The 19,412-nt window shown below is 40.8% G+C and overlaps 1 protein-coding gene across 1 annotated transcript; it reads left to right on the top strand.

The window, feature by feature from the left end:
- Positions 1-66: 66 nt before the first annotated feature.
- On the top strand, positions 67-19,124 carry LOC103475797 (forkhead box protein O1-A). The gene is made up of 3 exons (XM_008427670.3): positions 67-3,419; positions 14,956-15,147; positions 15,228-19,124. Exons 1-3 carry the CDS (start codon positions 2,856-2,858, stop codon positions 16,386-16,388), a joined length of 1,917 nt encoding a protein of 638 aa, XP_008425892.1. The 5' UTR covers positions 67-2,855; the 3' UTR covers positions 16,389-19,124.
- The last annotated feature ends 288 nt before the right edge of the window (positions 19,125-19,412 follow it).

Below are 19,412 nucleotides of genomic sequence, written 5' to 3'. Positions count from 1 at the left end.
AGCTGACAGTCAGTAATTTATCTCCACCAGCCTTTGTTCAGTCTCCGTGGTAACCAGAATTTACACTGGCTGATTGGTGCTGGTAGTTTCTATAACAGCATGAGATTTTAACTCTGATCTCCACCAGGATGTACTATTGTTAAAAAATGAGCACACAAAAAATGTCAAATATTGAACCTGATATTTTTAACACTATTTTGGAAAAGAATAAGATTGTTAATTCAGACAGTTATGACCATCTATCAAACTCTGAGCAACGTTTTGTCCCACTTCTCACTTTCAGCTCTGAGATATTTTGAGGGTTTATTTGCAGGTCACCAGACTTTGACTAGGCCTGGTGCTCTTCATTTTGTTCTCAGCTAGTCGATGGCGGATTCACTGATGTAATTTTGATCAACGTCGTTTTGCAGGATCCAATCAGTTACCAGTCTTTAGAGTTTAATGCTACTTACAAGTTCAACCAGTTCAACGTAGTGACACAGTTGAAAGACTACAGATTTTGAGATACTTTTGTCCAATCTCTGTCCTAGTTTTTGATTGTCCGATGACAGGTAGTACGCGGCAACGACTGATATCCTCAATGGAGTTTGAGAGATTAAAGAAAGAATACGCTGAGGTAAATATTTTTGTATTTTCTAAGTGCCTAAGTTCACACGGACGCCTAGAAGCGTGATTAATAATGTTTTTCCAGATCTTCGGTCCAAACCTGAAACCTGTGTGCCTGTAGTCTGGGCCTCAGTTTACAGTAAGAACATTATTAGACCTTGAACCTTGTATTCTTTGTACAGGAAGTGCTTTTTAGAGTTAAACAAGCTCTCAACAATATGCCTCACAGATTCCTTCTGCACTAAAAACACTTTACTCAATCTATTGTCCGACAAAGTGGTGCATGACAGGTTGCTGTTTGAAAGTACCCCATTTCCACTTTTTGTTCACGTTTCCTCAAACGGCGTGATAGGCATGATAGGATGTTGGCACCAGCGCCTTATTTCTGTTTGTGCGGCCTGTGTAACGTAAGAAAAGGGTTTGCGTTGAAAGGGTTCAGAGATTGGCCACTAGATGGCGATACTGACAGGTGATCTTGTTTCTACAAACGAGTAACCTCTAAATGTGCCATATTAAAGAAAAAACGTTTTCTTCTAAGAATTTACATCCAAGTAAAATTGTTTAGCATTTTTTTCTTTTATATGGTCAAATTATTTTTTGATATCATATAAGCTGTTATTTTTGTTGATATCTTTGAAATCATTGTGAATAAAACTGGGTTGCCTCTTCAAAAAGTACAACTGTTGACATTCAACTGAAATGGACAGAAATAATTGAAAGGCTTTTTCATGCATGTTTGTTTAATTTAAGTGCAATCATATTCAAGGCTAATTCAACTCTGAATGGAGATATTACTGGTTCCCTGCAGACTAATGAAACCTTTTGACGTTTTGTGTTGTTCCAGCCGTCTGTAGGTTTAGATTTTGCCTGCTGGATAGTAAACGTTTGCCCTGAATTTAGCTTTAGCAGTTTCCCATTAATTCTGACTGACTTCCCTGGCCTCGCAAAAGAAAAATATCCCCACAGCATGATACTGTCCCTACCATGTTTCTCAGTGGGGATGGTAGTTTTCTGTTGCACATAGTATTTTGTATGTTGGAAGAATTTCTCATCTGACCAAAAGGTGTTTCAACTTTACGATTAGGTTTACGTGACTTTCGTTAAACCGCAGACTTCTTTTTGTGACGATAAAGGACACATTTGTGGTACATGATGAATGTCTGCTGAGACACAATCTCACTGTGATCTCACTTACAGCTCCTGCAGAGCTATAATGGGCATAATGCTTGGTTCTCTTATTAATGGTCTGATAGTCTTACCAATGTCAGAAGATGGGTTAAAAATGTTCCATGACATGTTAAAAAGTTTAGATTTTCTAATACCCCAACTCCACCTTAATTGTCTACACATTTGTTTCCCTGATCTGTCTGCTGTGTTCCTGGCTCTTGATGATGCTGTTTGTTCGCTAATTTTCTCTTACGATCATCTGTGACTTTATAAACACCTGGATTCAAACTGAGATTCGGTGATTTTGTTTTCAGATGAGTTCTAAAGATTATGCAATCAGCGTAAAAGTGTTGTGAATAGCCATTTTACAATTATTCCTTGCTTTGTGTCAGATTTTGTGTCTGTAAAGTGACATGGGAAAAATGCCAGGCACAGTGACGTGTTTGAAAAGTACTGTAGCTGTACAGCAGTGTATATTTGCCATGTGAGTCGTTTAATTGATTTTTAATGCAGCAATGCATTTTTTGTAGAATGAAATTAAAAAATGGGAATTTCTAAAACTTCAGAAACCTTAAAATTTCCACGAGTTTTAAAAAGTCTGTAAATGCGTCTCAAAATTGCTCAGATTTTGAAACGCATTGAAAACGGAAATGAACTAACCTACACTTTATTACATGGTTCAAAAAATGTTTTATTTCTCGTAAATTTATAAATCTTAAAACAAAGATCCGATTTGTACGTGATTCATCAACAATCACCATAAGAACGCGTCTCAAGTTGCGGAGTTGTAAATATCGAGCCTACGAGCGGACCGTGAAGGCATCACCAAACTCTTCTGCCAGGCTACTTGTTAATCCTGACAGAGCGGCAGAGTTCAGAGTTACCGATGCAGGAAGGTGTGAACTTCAGTCCAAAGCCAGCGCAATATCTTTGTCGGATAAACTGGACACTTCTGTTTACTTCTGTGGTTCCACCAGTGGACGCAGCGTCCACTTTTCAATTTGTAAGTCCTATTTTTTTCCTTTTTCTATACTTTTATATGTGCGCGTTGATGTGAAGGGCAGCACCGGTGTGACCCAGACATGGCTGAGGCGCCCCCACCACAGGTACAGCCTGTCGATATTGACCCGGACTTTGAGCCCCTGCCCCGCCCGCGGTCCTGCACCTGGCCCCTGCATCGCCCGGAGCTCGTCGACCCCGCCGGGTCCAACACATCCTCCCCGGCGCCGTCAGTGCAGCAGGAGTCCGGAGGAAACGCGGAGTTCATCAGCAGCCTCGGCTTGTTGGAAGAGAACTATGAAGAATACGCAGAGGATAAAACACATTGCCATGTTTTTCACCACCACCACCAACATCATCATCATCTGCAGCAGCAGCAGCAGCAGCAGCTGCCGGGTCCCCAGCTGCCGCCTCAGCAACAGGTGTCCCCTTCAGGGGTCCCAGCCTTGGGCGCCTCCGGTCAGAGGAAGATCAGCTCGTCCCGTCGCAACGCCTGGGGTAACATGTCCTACGCTGACCTCATCACCAAAGCCATAGACAGCTCACCTGAGAAGAGGCTGACCCTGTCTCAGATCTACGACTGGATGGTGAAGAGTGTGCCCTACTTCAAGGATAAGGGAGACAGCAACAGCTCTGCGGGCTGGAAGGTGAGATTATTACCGTGTGTGTGAGAACTGAGACTTTTTTTTTTTATTTTTTTATGACGGACGAGCTTTAGTGATGCTGATGCTGACCGCAGAAGTTTTAACAGGAGCGCATCTAGATTATCACCAAAAACCATTAAAAAAAAAAAATCAGGCCACATTCAACTTTTTCACACTTTAACGTATTTATTTGTATATTTGGTATTTTATGTGCTAGATCATTAAAGTAAGGTGTAAATGAGAGGTAGACAGAATAAAGATTTTGAAACTGTAAATAGTTAAGTGTCATATATTTTGCCTTTACCCCCATTTACTTTGGGACCTCAAAGTAAAATCACCCAGCAGCTTTCAGAAAACAAATCTGTTAAATTCAATCTCAGCTTTGTGAAGACCTCCGAGGTTTGGTAGGGAGGCGGGGGGAGCAAATAGTATAAAGAAGCAGCTCATTGCAGATGTGGAGGAGCTGCAGACATTCACTTCTCAGGTGGGAGGGCAGGGCGTCTATTTGTTATGCTCTGCAGAAATGCAGCTTTTCTGGAAGAGCAGAAGAAAGTCATGAAGAAATCTAAAAGAGATCCGGTTGGAATTTTGCTTTTTGCCAGAATGTTACTTTTTGGTAGCAAAAAAGCTCTGATAAAAAAAACTATCATATCTACATTATATCCCCAGGGTGAAACCTGGTGGCAGCAGCATCATGCTGTTGAGACGCTTTTCTTCTGAAGTTGGTCAGAGTTGGTGGGAGGAGGACTTGATGAAATCTGGATTCCACATGTATGGAAAACCCTCCGAAAAAAGCCTGGAAGGCAAACAAGTTGACATGTCTGCACAAACATCCTTTTATTTATTTTTTTTATACTGTCCCACCTGGTGAGGAAATTACTCAGCAATGATAACGAGATAGAAACGAACCAGCAGACGAAAGTCGAAGGTGGGCAAAAAAGATGAGGCAAGTTAAAGCCTGCAATCAAACCGTGAGTCAAATTTACGTTCTGGCCTCACAGCGCTTCCCGCAACCTTCTTGCAATCTAGTGAGATGTAATTTCAAAGCTGTCAGGAAATGCCTTTGGGAAACCTCAAGCAAATATAGTCCCCATTGTTTAGCACCCCCATGTGAAAAGCTTGATCGCATCTCATGCTATGACTTATGGCTCCTTTACAGCTTCTTTCTCCTCCTTGTCTTAATCTGCACCTTTGTAGATGTAAAGGTGAACTGGCTGATGGGAATGTAGTTTTTTTTATCTTCTTTTTTTTTGGTTCTGTTAGAAGTTCCCTTGGCAATAACAGGAGGCGATGCAAACAACTCAATCAGCGTTGTGGAGTGTGTCAGAGGGGAAGAGGCAGGGAAAAGGGGGGGATGCTGGGAACGACGTCAAACATCCTTCATTCCTGAGTTGTGCGCTCATATCTCTACGTCCGTGTCTTCTAGAGTTTCCTCAGCGGATGCTAAAGCTTGGAAAAAGGGATCCCCACTCTTAATCCCATGGCTTCCTTTTATTTCCTTGTAGCTTTGTGGTTTACTCTTCATCTCCACTGCATGTTTTTCCCCCTCTTATCTACCAGTGAATAATTTTCTTAGTCCATAGGATGTTTTTCTTTGTACTTTCAAAAAAAATATATATTTTTTTACTTGAGTCATGTTTCACACCCCCTTAAAAACTAATTAAAAGAATAAATCTGGATGGGATTTTTTCTTTTGCTTTAAATCAAGAACAAAAACCCCCCAACCTCAGTTTAATATCATATCAACACATCTTTTTTTCAGTCTCTGCATTCCTGAATCTTGGCACTCCGACAGGCTTAGGAACCACAGGCTGATAGTTATTTTTGCACTTCCCTGTTAAAAAAACACTAAAGTCCCCCCACAATGAACTATGATGCATTTCCTGGTGAGTGGATGGAAAACAGGGCCATGTGTTAACATCTCCAAGCCGGCAAAACATGAGCACCGCTGCTGGAAAAAAAACAAAGAGGATCAGATGGAGCGTGTAGAGCCTCGCATGTACGCTTTGAAGTCTTTCACATTTTTCACGTTTCATCCATAAATCTGCATGTATTTTATTGGGATTTTTAATTTTGTTCTGCAACACAGTCTTTTGTATGTCAATCAAAAACTACATTTTTATTTATTCAAATATTATGCTACGCAGCTGAAATCTTGTTGATAAATAGATACATTTAGATTTTTGCACTTTAAATTAGGGGTATAACGGTAAAGGGTTGAGGTGGACGATAAGGACGTAGAATTTTATTAAATATGTTATTGTGATAATGATAAAGTTGTGATTAAAAAATCTATTTATTACTCATTTTTTAGGAAACTGCACAGCATTCATAGCTCTGTTAACATACTACTTTTGAAAAATATTAACTTATGAAACAGGCTAAAATAAAATAGTCAGTTTTGTTTTTTATTTAACATCATTAATTGGAATTTATCAAGATAACAGTAAATTTGATAAATATTAAATGACATGGTAAAAGCCCAGGCCTAATAAAGGGGAGGGGTATAAAAATGGGTGTGCCACACTTCCCAGATTTTTAGAGAGTGGTGAAAACATCCACTCCACATGCAAAATTACGAGGCACTGTGCATATTAAAACAAATGTGTTTTCAGGCCATTTGTCCGTTTTAGTCCCTTTTCTTTGCACAAACTGAAAAAAATGTCTGGCCTGCTGCGTCTCCCGATGAATCCCCTGTGGTGGCGGATGGAGAAAAGCCAGTGACCTCAGGGTGGGTGGAGGGCGTCAGGCTTTAGCCCCTGTGATTAGCCCACTCTAAACTGGCGGTGGGTGGAGCGCAGGACGAGGGCGATGCCGGTGCCTTTACAGTTTCCTGTCCCCCCCCTCCTGTCATGGAGATTTCTTTGTTTTCCTTCTAAAAATTGCTGCGGCAGCTCAGCGATCGCGATACCTCTGCCACAAGCGACGACCCCAGGGACCTCGCAGGGAGGCGGTGGAGGGGGTGGTGGACTTCCCCTGGGATGTCGGTGGCTCTGTGAGGTGCCCGGCTTCAGCGTGCAGCAGACGTTAAGCGCTTCACTGGTACTGTTTTTCTCAACGAACTGTGACGTTGATGGAAAAGGAAGTGGCACCCTTGAGTTCAACAGGCACACGTTTGTTTTTAATCGAAGCCTTTTTTCTACACGTAGTTCCTCAAACATTTTTTTGTTTTATGCCGGTTTGGATCAGCAGCAGCAGTAGGATGAGGATAAATCCCTGCATGGATTTGGTGGCAGCTTGCAGAATGTGTTATGAAATGGTTTATCTCCCATCTGGCTTGGGCGTCAAGAGGGCCCCTCAACTACAGATCTGTGCTGTCTGGTGCCAAATATTTGCGTACACTCGCTGTGGAAACTAATGGCAGATAAGCCTGAAAGTATTTATTCAGGAAGAGGTGAGTTGCCCAGTGGAAAAGCTCCACTTTTTAACAACACCCCATACATAAACAAGCTACAGCTGATGAAAGCAGCTATTACTGGCTTTGCAAAGTTAGCAAAACCTGAGCGGTGTTTTCAGTTCAAGGGAAATCTGAAGCGCTGCGTGAATGGAAAATATTTGTGCATTTAAATTTACCTTCATAGCGAGTTTACTCTATGAATATACATTCCAGTAACAATAGCATTTCCACTACAACCACGGGTTTCAGTTTATTTTATTGGAATTTTATGTGATAGAATAACAAAAAGCAGTGAAGTGGAAAGACACAAATGCGTAGCTACACATTAAAAAAAGCACCTTGAAAATTATGGCATTCTTCTGGTGTCAGTGCACTTTTGTCTGACAGTCATAAATAAAATCCAGTGCAACTAATTGCAAGGTTTCCCCCAGAAAACTTGCTAAGCCCGGCACTCGGGCAGTCATTCATCCAGCGGCCCGTCGTGTTTTTGAGTAAAAAAAATGTTTAAAGTTGACTTGAAAATATCACTTGATAATTATGTGTAAATGGAAGGTTGGAAGATTAATATCTGAACACCAACTATAAAGTTTTAAAAATGCAAACATAAAAAAAAAATTATTAAATGAGTAAGCAATGCTTTGCCTGGTGGGGGCACAAGTAAAGCCTGGCGGCCCGCCAGGCTCATAATACACTGAGGGAAACCCTGCATTGCCTTCAGAGATCAGCCAAGTAGTAAATAGAGTCCAGAGACGTTTAAGGCAGGGTTATGACATAAAACAATATTCTACGTGTTAATGGAGCGCTCCTCAATCCATTAGGTGGGACAATCCATTGTTGACGGGCCAATATCTTTTAACGCAAAAGGTCAGCCATTGTCCAGAGAAAACCATAAGAAGTCTTATTTTCAGTTTACTATGAGTTCTTGTAGGAAAATATCAAACATTTGGAAGAAGGTTCTCTGGTCAGATTAGACCAGGAACATGATGAGAGACAGCACCACCCACCTGCACCATGAGTTATGGTAGTGGTTGCATCATGCTGTGGGGAAGGTAGTCAGAGTTAATGGATAGATAGAAGGAAAAACTGTTGCAGGCTGTAAAAGACACTGAGGTGCAGATTCACCTTTTTCACACCAAAGTTGCACACAGCAGATTTTTATTTTTAAAAAAGTTTGCAAGTGATTCACTTTTTTTTCCCCCTTCCACCACATAATTAAACTACTTCTGCACTACTTTGTGTTGGTCTGTCACATAAAACCCTTCTTAAGACCACCAACAAAACTATATCAACAACATAAACAGATTTTTTTTTTTTAAAAGATAAGAACAGCTCTCAGTCTTGAAGACTTTTAAAGAGGAGTGAGTTTAACTTGGGATGAGAAAAAGGAGCAGTCAGCTGACTGGTTGACCAAACTCACTGTCTATTCGTGTGAATCTGTTGTATGTGGATCTTTGCATTGTCCTCCAGCCTGTACGGGATAATAATCCCCTACTGTATTCTCTTCTTTTAGCAAAACAAACTTGGCCTTTAATGTCCTGCAAAAAAAGAATCATTGAAATGCATGGATCCAAAAGTTGTTTGGGTTTTGTTGCCCATTGTTACCAGGATTGTGGTCATGTCTCAAAGAAGATCTTTTTTGTCTGCTTTTTCTTTATCAGAAGTTGAACTCAGAATACAAAGCGCTTTGTTCTTTTATACCATTCATCTGAGGAAACAGGCCACTCCTCTTGATGCTTGGTGTTAATGAAGCAGTCTGCTTTTGTCCGTAGAGTTGTCAGATGGCTGCAGTGCTCTCTCGCTTCAGCAAGCTTTTTTTTTTTTTCTTTTTTACCGCCCTGCAACAGACAACTCAGGTCCCACGCTTAAGCATCCGGGGTCAGAGGAGAGAGGGGGGGTGGGGTGCACAGGAAGACTGTGTCAGGAAGTGGCTTGTCCTTTCACTGTAATCATCACGTTTTGTGCTTTGCTATTCTTTTATTTACGTTAGATTTCTGGAAGCTTTGTAGTGGCCGGTACATGCTACAAGATGGCTCTGATTCAGCACATTTCTGACGCAAAACAGCAACTTTTTTACAAATTAGATTTATTTAAATTTTTTTGTTCCAATGGGTTTGTTTTATGCAACATGTCATAAAAAAATTATCACATCAAAAGTATGCAGTGGTGTAAAAAAAAGTATTTTTTTCCCCCTACAGATTTCTTTTTATTTATTTATTTTTTACATCTTTTAGATGATCACAAATTTTAATATCAGACAAAGATACACAAAAATAACTACAAAATGTGCAGCGTGGAGCGCTCATGCCACAGTCCAGTTTAGAGCAGGACTTTGACTAGGCCATGCCCAAACCATCATTTTGTTCTTTTTGAGGCATTCAGAGGTGAACCTTGGACCATTTTCCTTCTTCTTAACCCAAGTGAACAGATCACGATTCCAATGGCCGGTCATTGTTTGACTGGTAGGGAGCCGTATTCATTGCTCCATCAGCTGCAGCAAGTCGTCCAGGTACGCAAAGCGGCGCCAGATGTTGCAAAAGTATTAGGATTCAATACGACGGTTTTGACAAATACAAGATGGGCCTTTACGTCCGTCATGGATGTTTTTTTTTTTCAATCTCTTTGTTACTGCTGAATCAAGAACGCTGATCTTAAGGCAAATTAAACCTGCAGTTCTTGCAGCCATGCTGGTAGACCTCCTGGGAATGTTCCTCACTGCTCCATATTGTCTGTATTTGTGGGACTCATTGCAATTTATTGTAGTTCAAAACAAAAGAAATGGCTTTCTAACCCTTTCCAGACACATGCATGTCAATGACATTGGTCTCTGTGAGTTTCTTTTGAGTGGAGCATTCTTTTGTCTGACATTTTGAGATCTTTTGGCCACATTGTGTTCTCAAACAATCTTCTTTAGGTAATTTCTTGATTAATTCACCAAAAAAGAGGATCTCCGCACAGTCAAGCATCAATTTTACAGTTACAGGCAATTGTTACTATATCAGTAACATCTTAGTCCCTACCAACTTTCCCTACCAACACATAAGTTCTGAATACAGTCTACTTCTCTACTTCATTAATTCACTGGTACTTTGCATTTGAAACATGAACAATTGTTCACAATTTCCTCATTTTCTAGATCTGCTGATTGGCAGTTTTTGGTCAAAAGCTGGAAAGTACATGATGCACGCATTGTTGACATAAAACAATAAAGGATTGGGGGGGAAAAAAGGCTTGATAGTCAATCAGCTGCCTGAGCTTAAAGTAAAAGGGAAGTGGCACAACTACATGTTTGTTTGTCTTAGCTCATTAGCTATCTATAGCTATATGACAAGGCCTGTTGCAATGAACAGTAAATTAACTAATCACATGATAAATTAAAACTAGCTCAATAAGTCCCATTTGTGTGATTTATAGTTTTTTTTTCTTTTCTGTCTTTCTACCAAAAACTATATGGCAAAAATCTTCAGTCTGGTGGTTTGGTCTCAACTAGCCCTTTTTTGAAGTTCAGCTTTGTTTGTCATGATTCCTTTTATTTGCTGTTTCTGTTGTTTTTTGACACTTAAAATGCTTTCCAGTGTTAAAGATTCATAAGAATGCGAAGTGTATTGATCTTTGAAAATGTTTTCTTGCATTTTATACCATTATTATATTACTTGAAAATTGTCTCACAATTTTCAAGTAATATCAAGTTATCACAATAACTTGTGGGGCAATTTATTGTCCAACAAAATTACTTATCGTGTCAGGCCTATATACACCTATATCTATTTATGTATAGATTCATAACAACAGCTAAAGAAAATAGTCAGCTAGCTATTTTCTGTAGCTAGCTAAATAGCTAGCTCTATAGCTCTGTGTAGAAAATAGCTAGCTAGCTATCTTCTGTAGCTACATAGCTACAGAAAATTTCAGCTGTTTTGTGTTGTTATGAGTAATTAAGTAAAAGCCCCCATCATATACACAAAACCAACTTCCTAATTTGAGAGGCTGCAGCTCTCCAGCAGTCCGTCCCCTGAGAGCTCCTCTGTCCTGTCTGTGGTTTGGTTCTGGTGTTCTGTAGCATGTTTGGATTAATTGCAAGTGAGGCCACTTTCACTGTGGTTGCACCTGTTGCTGCAACTGGGCCCTGTTTGTGTACTTATCCTGTGACCGTTACTGCAAGCCTCATGCTTCGCTACACAAGAAACAGCAGCTGTGTCACTTCGATTGTTTTGAAGTCCAGCGTGAGGAGTCCTTTCATGCAGGAACAGCCGCCGCAGCTCCACTCGACAATATCTGATCGCAGATGATGCAGGGGTCACTGGGTGGCTTTGAGGTGAAAGAGCTCTGGGATCGAAATTGAAAGTAAAAATAAAAAAATAGTTTGAAATGATTAATATCCAAATGAAAATATGAAAATGTGGAATAAATTAGTATTTATCTCCAAACTAAAGAACACTTTCTATCTCTACCTTTTGCTGAAGCTAAAACTGAAACTCCTTTGAGTAGTTTTCACAACTGGAGAATTACTATGATAACTTAACTTTGGGTAGTTTCTAAGGAGAAACTGAATAGAAATCTTATATCTTGGCACAAATTTTTAATTGGAAAATGGGGTGGACTTTGACTAAGTATTTTTGGACCCAAACCACTCGACTCTTGTAGCGTTGTTGTCCTGTTAGACCATAACTGAGGAAAGTAAGACCTGCAGTGCTTTAGATGTTATCCTGAGTTGTAAATTGGAAAAAGGGCTGGACTTTGACTGGATCATTCTGACACATAAATGTACGTGGATCCAAACCACTGGGCCTTTGTAGGGTATTTGTCCTGATTTAGTGATTCTCTGTCTGAGTTCTCTGAAGCCTCTAATGCAGTGGTTCTTAACCTTTTTTGAGGTACCGAACCCCCCAGTTGCTGCATATGAGCATTCACCGAACCCTTCTTATTCCAACAACCTCCCCCCTCCCGACACACAAAATACTTTGCGTTATTCTGATTTAGTAATGTAATTATATTAGCTGTGTTACCACCCCCACACCACTAGAGGCAGTAGCAACCCCGAAAAGATGCAACTAAGGAGCAGATTTAGACTATAGAATTTAGTAAAAACTGTGAGCTTTGCTGAAGTAATTAAAGACAAAAGTTCAAATCCAGGCTGAGAGTGGAACTCCTTCAATCAGGGCTCCTCCGCAGCCCTGATTGGCTAAGCAATGTAACGTGATCCTCTGCAGCAAGTGATGGCAAAGCGGCGCGTCATCACGACTTTACACAAGTGTGTTTTTACCTCCGCGGCAGAGGCTCCGCCGAACCCCTGAGACCGACTCATCGAACCCCTGGGGTTCGATCGAACCCAGGTTAAGAACCACTTCTCTAATGAATCTTTTCCCAAGATTGCCCAGCAGTTGTCTCCATTCAACTTCCCTTCAACTCAAACCATCTGCCCCTACTCAAGAAAAGCATCTCTACAGCATCATTCTGCCTCCACCGCGTTTTATAGTTGTGATGGGGATTTAAAGCTGATGTGCAGTTTTAATATTTTAGCACAAGTCCCATTTTGTATTTGGCCAAAAAGTAGCATTTTGGTCTCAGGTCACCATGGTGACTTCTTCCTTCTAGTTGTGTCTACGACATGATTTAAAACCTAAACGGAGTTGGCTGCACAGTTTTTTTATTTAAGGGTAAACAGAGTAAAGGAGGCAGGAACACATACAGAGACCGCACTTTTCAGATTTTAATTTGTTATTCAAACTGGGTTGCCTTTTTCCTTTGCTTCCTGTTGGTCTGTCACATAAAGTCTAAATGAATCAGGTTGGAATTTAAGGCTCTAATCAGACAAACTTGGCGTACATTCAGGTAAATATTCCTCTCTGGGAACGGTGCATATCTCAAAGTCCATTAAAAATGAGGCCCACATGATTAGAGAGATGCGTAGCAACAATAAGGCAGGCCACCTCAGGTCAGGCTTTCATAATTTGTGTGCGACGCTCCTGAATTAGTGGAGCAGTGAGGATGTCTTTTGTTCTCAAAGGGCTGAGGTGAGGTCTGTCAAGGACGAGGATTATCCCTGGCCAAGGGAGCCCCTCTGAGGTGTGCAGTCATGCAGCCCATGATCTACCGGGGCCACAGATCTCAGGCCTGGTTCAGCAAGACATGCCTCCTGGTCGATGGAATAAAAGTCAGTGTGCAGACTGACTCTGTGCTGCAAGCTGCTGAGATCTCAGGTTCTCCAATAATGACTCATTTCCTGTCTTCAGTTGCAGATTGAGCTCATCTAAAAAGGGGGGGAAAATGGAGAAAAAGTCACGAATAGACCGAACAAACGTCAGAATTAGCTCTGTGTTTTGTGCCCGTGCAGAAAGCGAGAGCTCCACCTTTGGTGTGCGTTCAGCCTCCATGTGCAGGATGTCCTCTGACACAGGAAGCCTTATTTTTCAAAAAAAGGAGTCAGTGGAAGAGAAGGGGTGGGGTCGTCGGGGCTGCCACGGTGAGTCACAAAACAGGTCAGCGCGCCACATTTCGGACCACTCTCCTCCTTTCTGCGGCTTTTCCATGCAACCTGTTTGCACGTCTCAGTCAGCGCTGGGCCGAGGAGCTCATGTTCAGCACAACGAACTCAGTGACCCCACTTCTGCAGGCTGAAAACGTGTGTCTTTTTCACCCTCCCTCACCATCTCCGCTGCGAACTCTGTAACCTCTCCTCACTCTGTAGAAATCCCCATTGTGCCTAATCCTCTGTAGGTGAATGTGTAGGCTGACGTTGAACGCCGCTCTTTGGGGATTAGTCTGAATTTAACAATGTTTAAACAAAGTTTTGATATTTTGCTAACGCATAATTGAAGGATTGTTTTTTTTTTTTTTTTATCAGCAGATGTGGGTCATTAAGTTGACAAAAAACTCATGCAGGACCAAGATTCAAATAATCCGCCTGTAGGTTCAACTTTATCTCCATTCTTTTTGCATCCCTGTTGAATGCTGTGGTTGAGGACATCTGGCTTTACTAAAGGCTCACATGGTTATTTAGGGGAAATTCCCTGCTGGTACATGTTGTGTTGTATGTTAGTCTTTCATTACACCCACCGTCCAGAGCGTCAAGATTTCATATCGGGACCTTATTTTGTCTGCAGTGGGCCGTGCTGCTTGTCTTTCACTCTTTCAACTCATTTTCTGAGTTTTGCCACAGGAGGATCATCTGAGTCATTTTCAGGGCTCCTAACATAACATTAGAGAAAAGGATTTGAATGTTGGCTTTAGTTGTGCACATGCTCTGACAAAGACAAAACGTGACCACATACAAAGAAAGAGACAGAGTTGTTCCAGACTAGTCCGAATTCGTGCCTTACCTGTCAAAGTTTGACAAATATGATATGTGATTTGTATTGCAGGCTTAAAATTAGCTTTCTTTTTCAGTTTACAGCAGAAGATAGAAGTGAGGGGTAAGACATGTAAAACAAACATGTGATTAAACCATCGGAAGAAGCTCATAGTCATGAAATGGGAGGGAAAAGACAGAAAACGTTTTATTGTCAAAAATCAGAAACGTGTGGTGTGCATTTATGTATTAAGCCGATTTATTCCTTAATGAAATCCACTGCAACCAATTTGCCGTTAGAAGTCACAAAATTGATGAAAGTCATGAGCAGGCGTCTGGAGCCGTATAGGAAGAAAGCCAATTGTCGAAAAGAAGTCATAAGATGTCTTTTGCAATTTGCCTCAAGCTGATTCAGGGCAGAGCAAACATATTGATGAAGGTGCTCTCGTCAGATGATGCATTTTTAAGCTTGCAAGCTTAAAATGTGCAGCAAAAATTAATTATTTCATATAAAACCTAACGCATTCCCACGATGACACATTTGATATGTCAGCATTATGTGGAGGAAATTATTTTCTTTAGCTGTGAATCAGCGGTCTGTTGTCGTTCAGTGTTACGTCGATTTTTGTTCTTTTTTGCTTCGATCATCATGTCTTCCACCAACTTCTCCTTATTATGACAAATTTTATTTGTGTTGCACGTTGCGGCAGCAGGCACTTCAAAATGCTTTGTCATCCTCCAAAGAAAATAAATATGTCATTTAGACAGGCAGTTTGTCACTCTTTGACTAAAAACTAAATATGAATTTCTTTACATCAGTCAACAATTTCCATGATCTCCAAATTTTTTCTGTCCAGAACTCCATCCGACACAACCTGTCACTGCACAGCCGCTTCGTGCGCATACAGAATGAAGGAACGGGGAAAAGCTCCTGGTGGATGCTGAATCCTGAAGGAGGAAAGAACGGAAAGTCGCCTCGACGCAGAGCCGTCTCCATGGACAACAACAACAAATTTGTCAAGAGTAAAGGAAGAGCCACAAAGAAAAAGGTATGAGGTTTTTGACGAACAGCATAACTCTGTTATTAAGACGGCCGGTGGGAGGTTTTCATGCGTTTTTCTGTCCTTAGATGTCTTTACAGGAAGGCATGGAGGGGGAAGGAAGCAGCCCAGGCTCCCAGTACTCCAACTGGCTGGGAAGCCCAAACTCCCACAACAACGAGGACTTTGAAGCCTGGAGCTCGTTCAGAACCCGCACCAGCTCCGACGCCAGCACTCTAAGTGGACGCCGTTCTCCGTTTCCCTCTGAGCAGGAGGATCTCGTGGAGTCTGACGGACACATGCTGTTCCCCGCCACGTCTGGGACCAAGATAACCTCCAGCCTTCCCAGCCTGTCCGAGGTGTCTGGATCCATGGGCCAACACGGCTCAGAAAGGGTCATGGAGAGCTTGCTGGACAACCTCCACTTGCTGTCTCCTAAAGCCCCCCAGCACGGCTCGGACTCGCCGCGTTCCCCAAACACCGCCAGGCTTCAGAGCGGCTCCTACGGTTCTCCTGGCCTGAGCCAGGACTACAGTAAGTGCATGTACAGCCAGGTGAGGCTGAACTCTCTGTCGCCTGTTCCCATGCAGACACTTCCGGAGAACAAGCCTGGCTTTGGAGGTTACGAGAACCAGTACATCTGTCCAGCAGGACTCCTCAAAGAGCTACTGACCGCTGACGCAGGCTCCAGTAGAGACATAATGCCTCCCAGTGACAGAAGGGTGTCTGACACTGGGAGGGTAAGTAGTCTCATGTCCGCTTACAGCAGTCACAACCATATAGCGAGTCATCCTGGTATTAAAATAATTACCCCTCCTCAGAGTCACCCAGGTCTACACGTAAACCCACAATCTATACATAGCCAAGGTCCTGCTCCCTCAAGAGACTTGAATAGTTGCAACATGATACCCTTGACTAGCCTGACTACTGTCTCAGGGGCTCCGCAACGACTGAACAGGCTGAGGACTTGCATGCAGCCTCCGCAAGGACATCTAGGACACACTAATGACTTTCCAGCGAGCTACACCAACAGCTACAAGGAACTGAACTTGGTTCACCCTCACAGCCATCATCAGGAGCGGCTACCCAGCGACCTGGACAACATGCCCATCGAGAGGCTGGAATGTGACCTGGAGTCGGTCCTTCATGACACCCTGATGGACGGCGGGGCGCTAGACTTTAATTTCGACCCTGCAGCTGGGTTTCCCCAGAGAGTGAAGAGCACCTCGCACAGCTGGGTGTCTGGTTAGGATTTGTCAGTGGAAGAAAAAGAGGAGGAATTAGTGCCGCCTTGGATGGTAGCATGCAAGGGAAATGTGTAAATATAGAAATTGTTCTTCTCTAAGAACGATTAAGAAAAGTCTGCCTCTACTGTTTAATATTTAAGACTAAAGCTGTATAATTAGCATCCTGTCTTAGAGATTAAAGCCATTATGAAATGAGATGTTGAACTGTTAGGAAGACATTGTTGCATAAGCCAATAAATAAAACTTGTTTTTTTGTTAAAATTGAAAATATACAGTTATTTTTTTTACTGTAACATACAAAAAGTCTGAAGACTTTTCATTCTGACCACCACAGTGAGGTTTAGAGAGTTCTGTTTAGCACAAAAGTTCAAAATTTAAAGTAGCATAAAAACTTACTACTGAACTTTTTACAGGCTTTTATTGACCAATAGATGATGGTGAAATTTAGCTATAAATCTTTAAAGGTTAAGGACCCAGATGTGTGTAGAGTATATTTAAGAAGTTTTAGCACAATGGTAAAGTTTGTCTTAAATTTAGGGGAAATCACCAGAATATCAAAGTAATCAAATTTTTAAATAGCAAAACAAAAGAAATGGAGTTAAGCTGGACATCTTTACGATCTTTTCTGAGCCAGTTAGGAAGATGTAACCCAACATCATTCTGCCCAGACACGATATTAGAGTGAAATGTTTCTGAATCCATAATCTCCTCCTTCAAGCTGCTGTCACACTGTTTCTTATTTTTCCATCGGGATGAAGGATGTAAATATTAGTGTGATGCTGCATAAGCACAGAGTATGTTGCCTTTGCTCAGATTTCACTGTCTTGTTCTTTTTCTTCAGTGCCAGATAACGCCCTGACCATCTAGAGATGAAAGTCTGATTCACTGTACGCAGTTCATAAATTGTTCCTGAGTGGTCAAATGAGCAGAAATACTCAAAAAGAAATAAGTCAGAGCCTCCTCTAGTTGGCGCCACTTCCAGTGTTTGGCATACCAAATAGTAAATCTTCACCAGCGCAGACAGAGCTTCTGCACATCATGTCAGGTAATGATTAGGTAACATTATTATTGGCTCAGTGCTGCAGAATATGTATTTTACACTAATAGACGCAAATAAAGTCAAAAGTTTGCCGTTATTTAATCTAAACTAGGTGATGTAAGCCGCTGAAATGCAAGGCAGGTACAGAACAGGGCAACGGAGTATTATGAGTGAGGAAGAGGAGTCGGGAGGAGTTGATGATTAGCTTAATGGTTTTGGTTTTTGAGAACCTCCTGCAGCCAATCAACCAACCTTCATGGACAGAAACCAAGCTTGTTGCAAACATCAGAACTTTTTAGTGTTCTGATTTTACGTCTTTAACGTAAAATGCTTTCAGTGCTCTAGATGAAAATAATTTAAAAAAAACATCTTATTTTCCAGTGGAACGTCATAAAACGGGATATCTGAAATTAACCCAGCATTGATACATTCTGGATGAAGGTATTTATTGTTTATTTCATAATTATAGATGATAGATTCCCTCTTTGTGCTTTACTGGTGTGAAAATACATGTGTGCTGTGTGTGCAAAAAGGTGAATCGTATTAGGTTTGCTTTTGTTGCTTTTGTTGTTTTTCATTTATATCAAACTTCTTTCAACAAATGACATTACAGAAGCAGAAGAAATGCCACCATGTATGTATTATATTTTGAAGAAGTTGCATATATTTCAATCATTTGTGATTGTTTTTCTCTTGTGTGTAATTATGTCTTACGCAGTAAATAATTGTTGTTTTGTCAGCAATGGTTTTCTTGTTAATAGGTCATTTTAGACAAACTGTGGATTTAAAAGTAAAGGTAATTTTTTTTTGTAAACTTGCTGTTTCAACACATTTTCTTTTATTAAATCAATCATTTTAATGTTTATCTAAAGAAAGGGAGATTTTAAAAAGACTGAAAAGGTGAAATGTTTGATTTATTCTCGCTGATGCAGTGAGAAAAATTGTTTATGATGGGAAGGCAGCATTCATAGAGTCAGACAAGGTTCAATAACATTCGGTCAACATCATTAAGGACAGATCGTCGATTGAATGTTGCGCCAAATAGTTGCTGAAGTAAACCTGAGCGTGAGTGCTTCTCTGTGCCTTCGCCGTCTCACAGACATCAACTCTTCTACGAATTTGTTTATGAATTGTAAGAAACTTTCCTTCTAACTGAACTGGAACATGGCTAAAGATGCATCACACCTGGTTGTTTACATATTTCAGTCTAAACTACAGAAATGCATATGTGAACCATCATACCTCGAAATGTTTTACCTCTTAAGTATTGAAGAGATTTTACTGCTGTTTTCCTCAGTAAGTCGGTTTTTTACTTTGCACTCATTTTTGACTTATTGTGTTGCATAATTACATGGTTTTCTGTCTTTTTTTTTATTGATGAGATTTAAGTTACATTTGAGTGAGGCATCATATCAATATTTATTCTGCATATTGGATTATAGCCATCAACTTCTAATAGATATTATTATATTAACATTAAATATAATTTGGCTTGAAATCAGTAGTTCTGTTAAATATGAAACCGTTAAACAAATCGTGAGAAAACACAGTCATCAAGGTAAAGAAAGATTTCATGATGTTATCTTTACTTTATTTGGGTGCAATTCATGTAAACATTTTATTACGATCATCTCCGTTGCAGTTTGTGTTTATATCCTTCAGTACTTAAACTCCTCTTGATAATAAATGGAAAAATCAAATCTGTGTGTCTTTCTTTATCGTGCAACACTTTTGATGCTGTTTACGCTCGGTCTGTTTGCACCACTGCTTCCATAAAATATGAAAGAAAATATTTGTATTTGCAGCCTTCATTTCCTCTCGGGTCTGAAGTTATATTCGTAAAGTCTTCCACTCGTCCGTCTTCCTAAACGTTTCTGGTTTCTGCAGGTTCCGTAGTTGCATCCTGACCATCGGAGAAATAAATTTTATTGAAATGTACAAAGTAGAAATTTAAATCTGTAGATGTCTAGAATTTCCATGAAATATGT

Source organism: Poecilia reticulata, chromosome 14, assembly GCF_904066995.2.
Source record: "Poecilia reticulata chromosome 14, P_reticulata-male-v2, whole genome shotgun sequence".
Lineage (NCBI taxonomy): Eukaryota > Metazoa > Chordata > Actinopteri > Cyprinodontiformes > Poeciliidae > Poecilia > Poecilia reticulata.
Note: the sequence above shows the minus strand (reverse complement) of the source record. Positions and strands in the feature narration are given on the sequence as shown.

Coding starts and splice junctions, on each gene's coding strand:
- LOC103475797 (XM_008427670.3), top strand. CDS start 2,856: ATGGCTGAGGCGCCCCCACCACAGGTACAGCCTGTCGATATTGACCCG. Junction 3,420..14,955: donor ACAGCTCTGCGGGCTGGAAG/GTGAGATTATTA, acceptor TTTTCTGTCCAG/AACTCCATCCGACACAACCT. Junction 15,148..15,227: donor GAAGAGCCACAAAGAAAAAG/GTATGAGGTTTT, acceptor TTCTGTCCTTAG/ATGTCTTTACAGGAAGGCAT.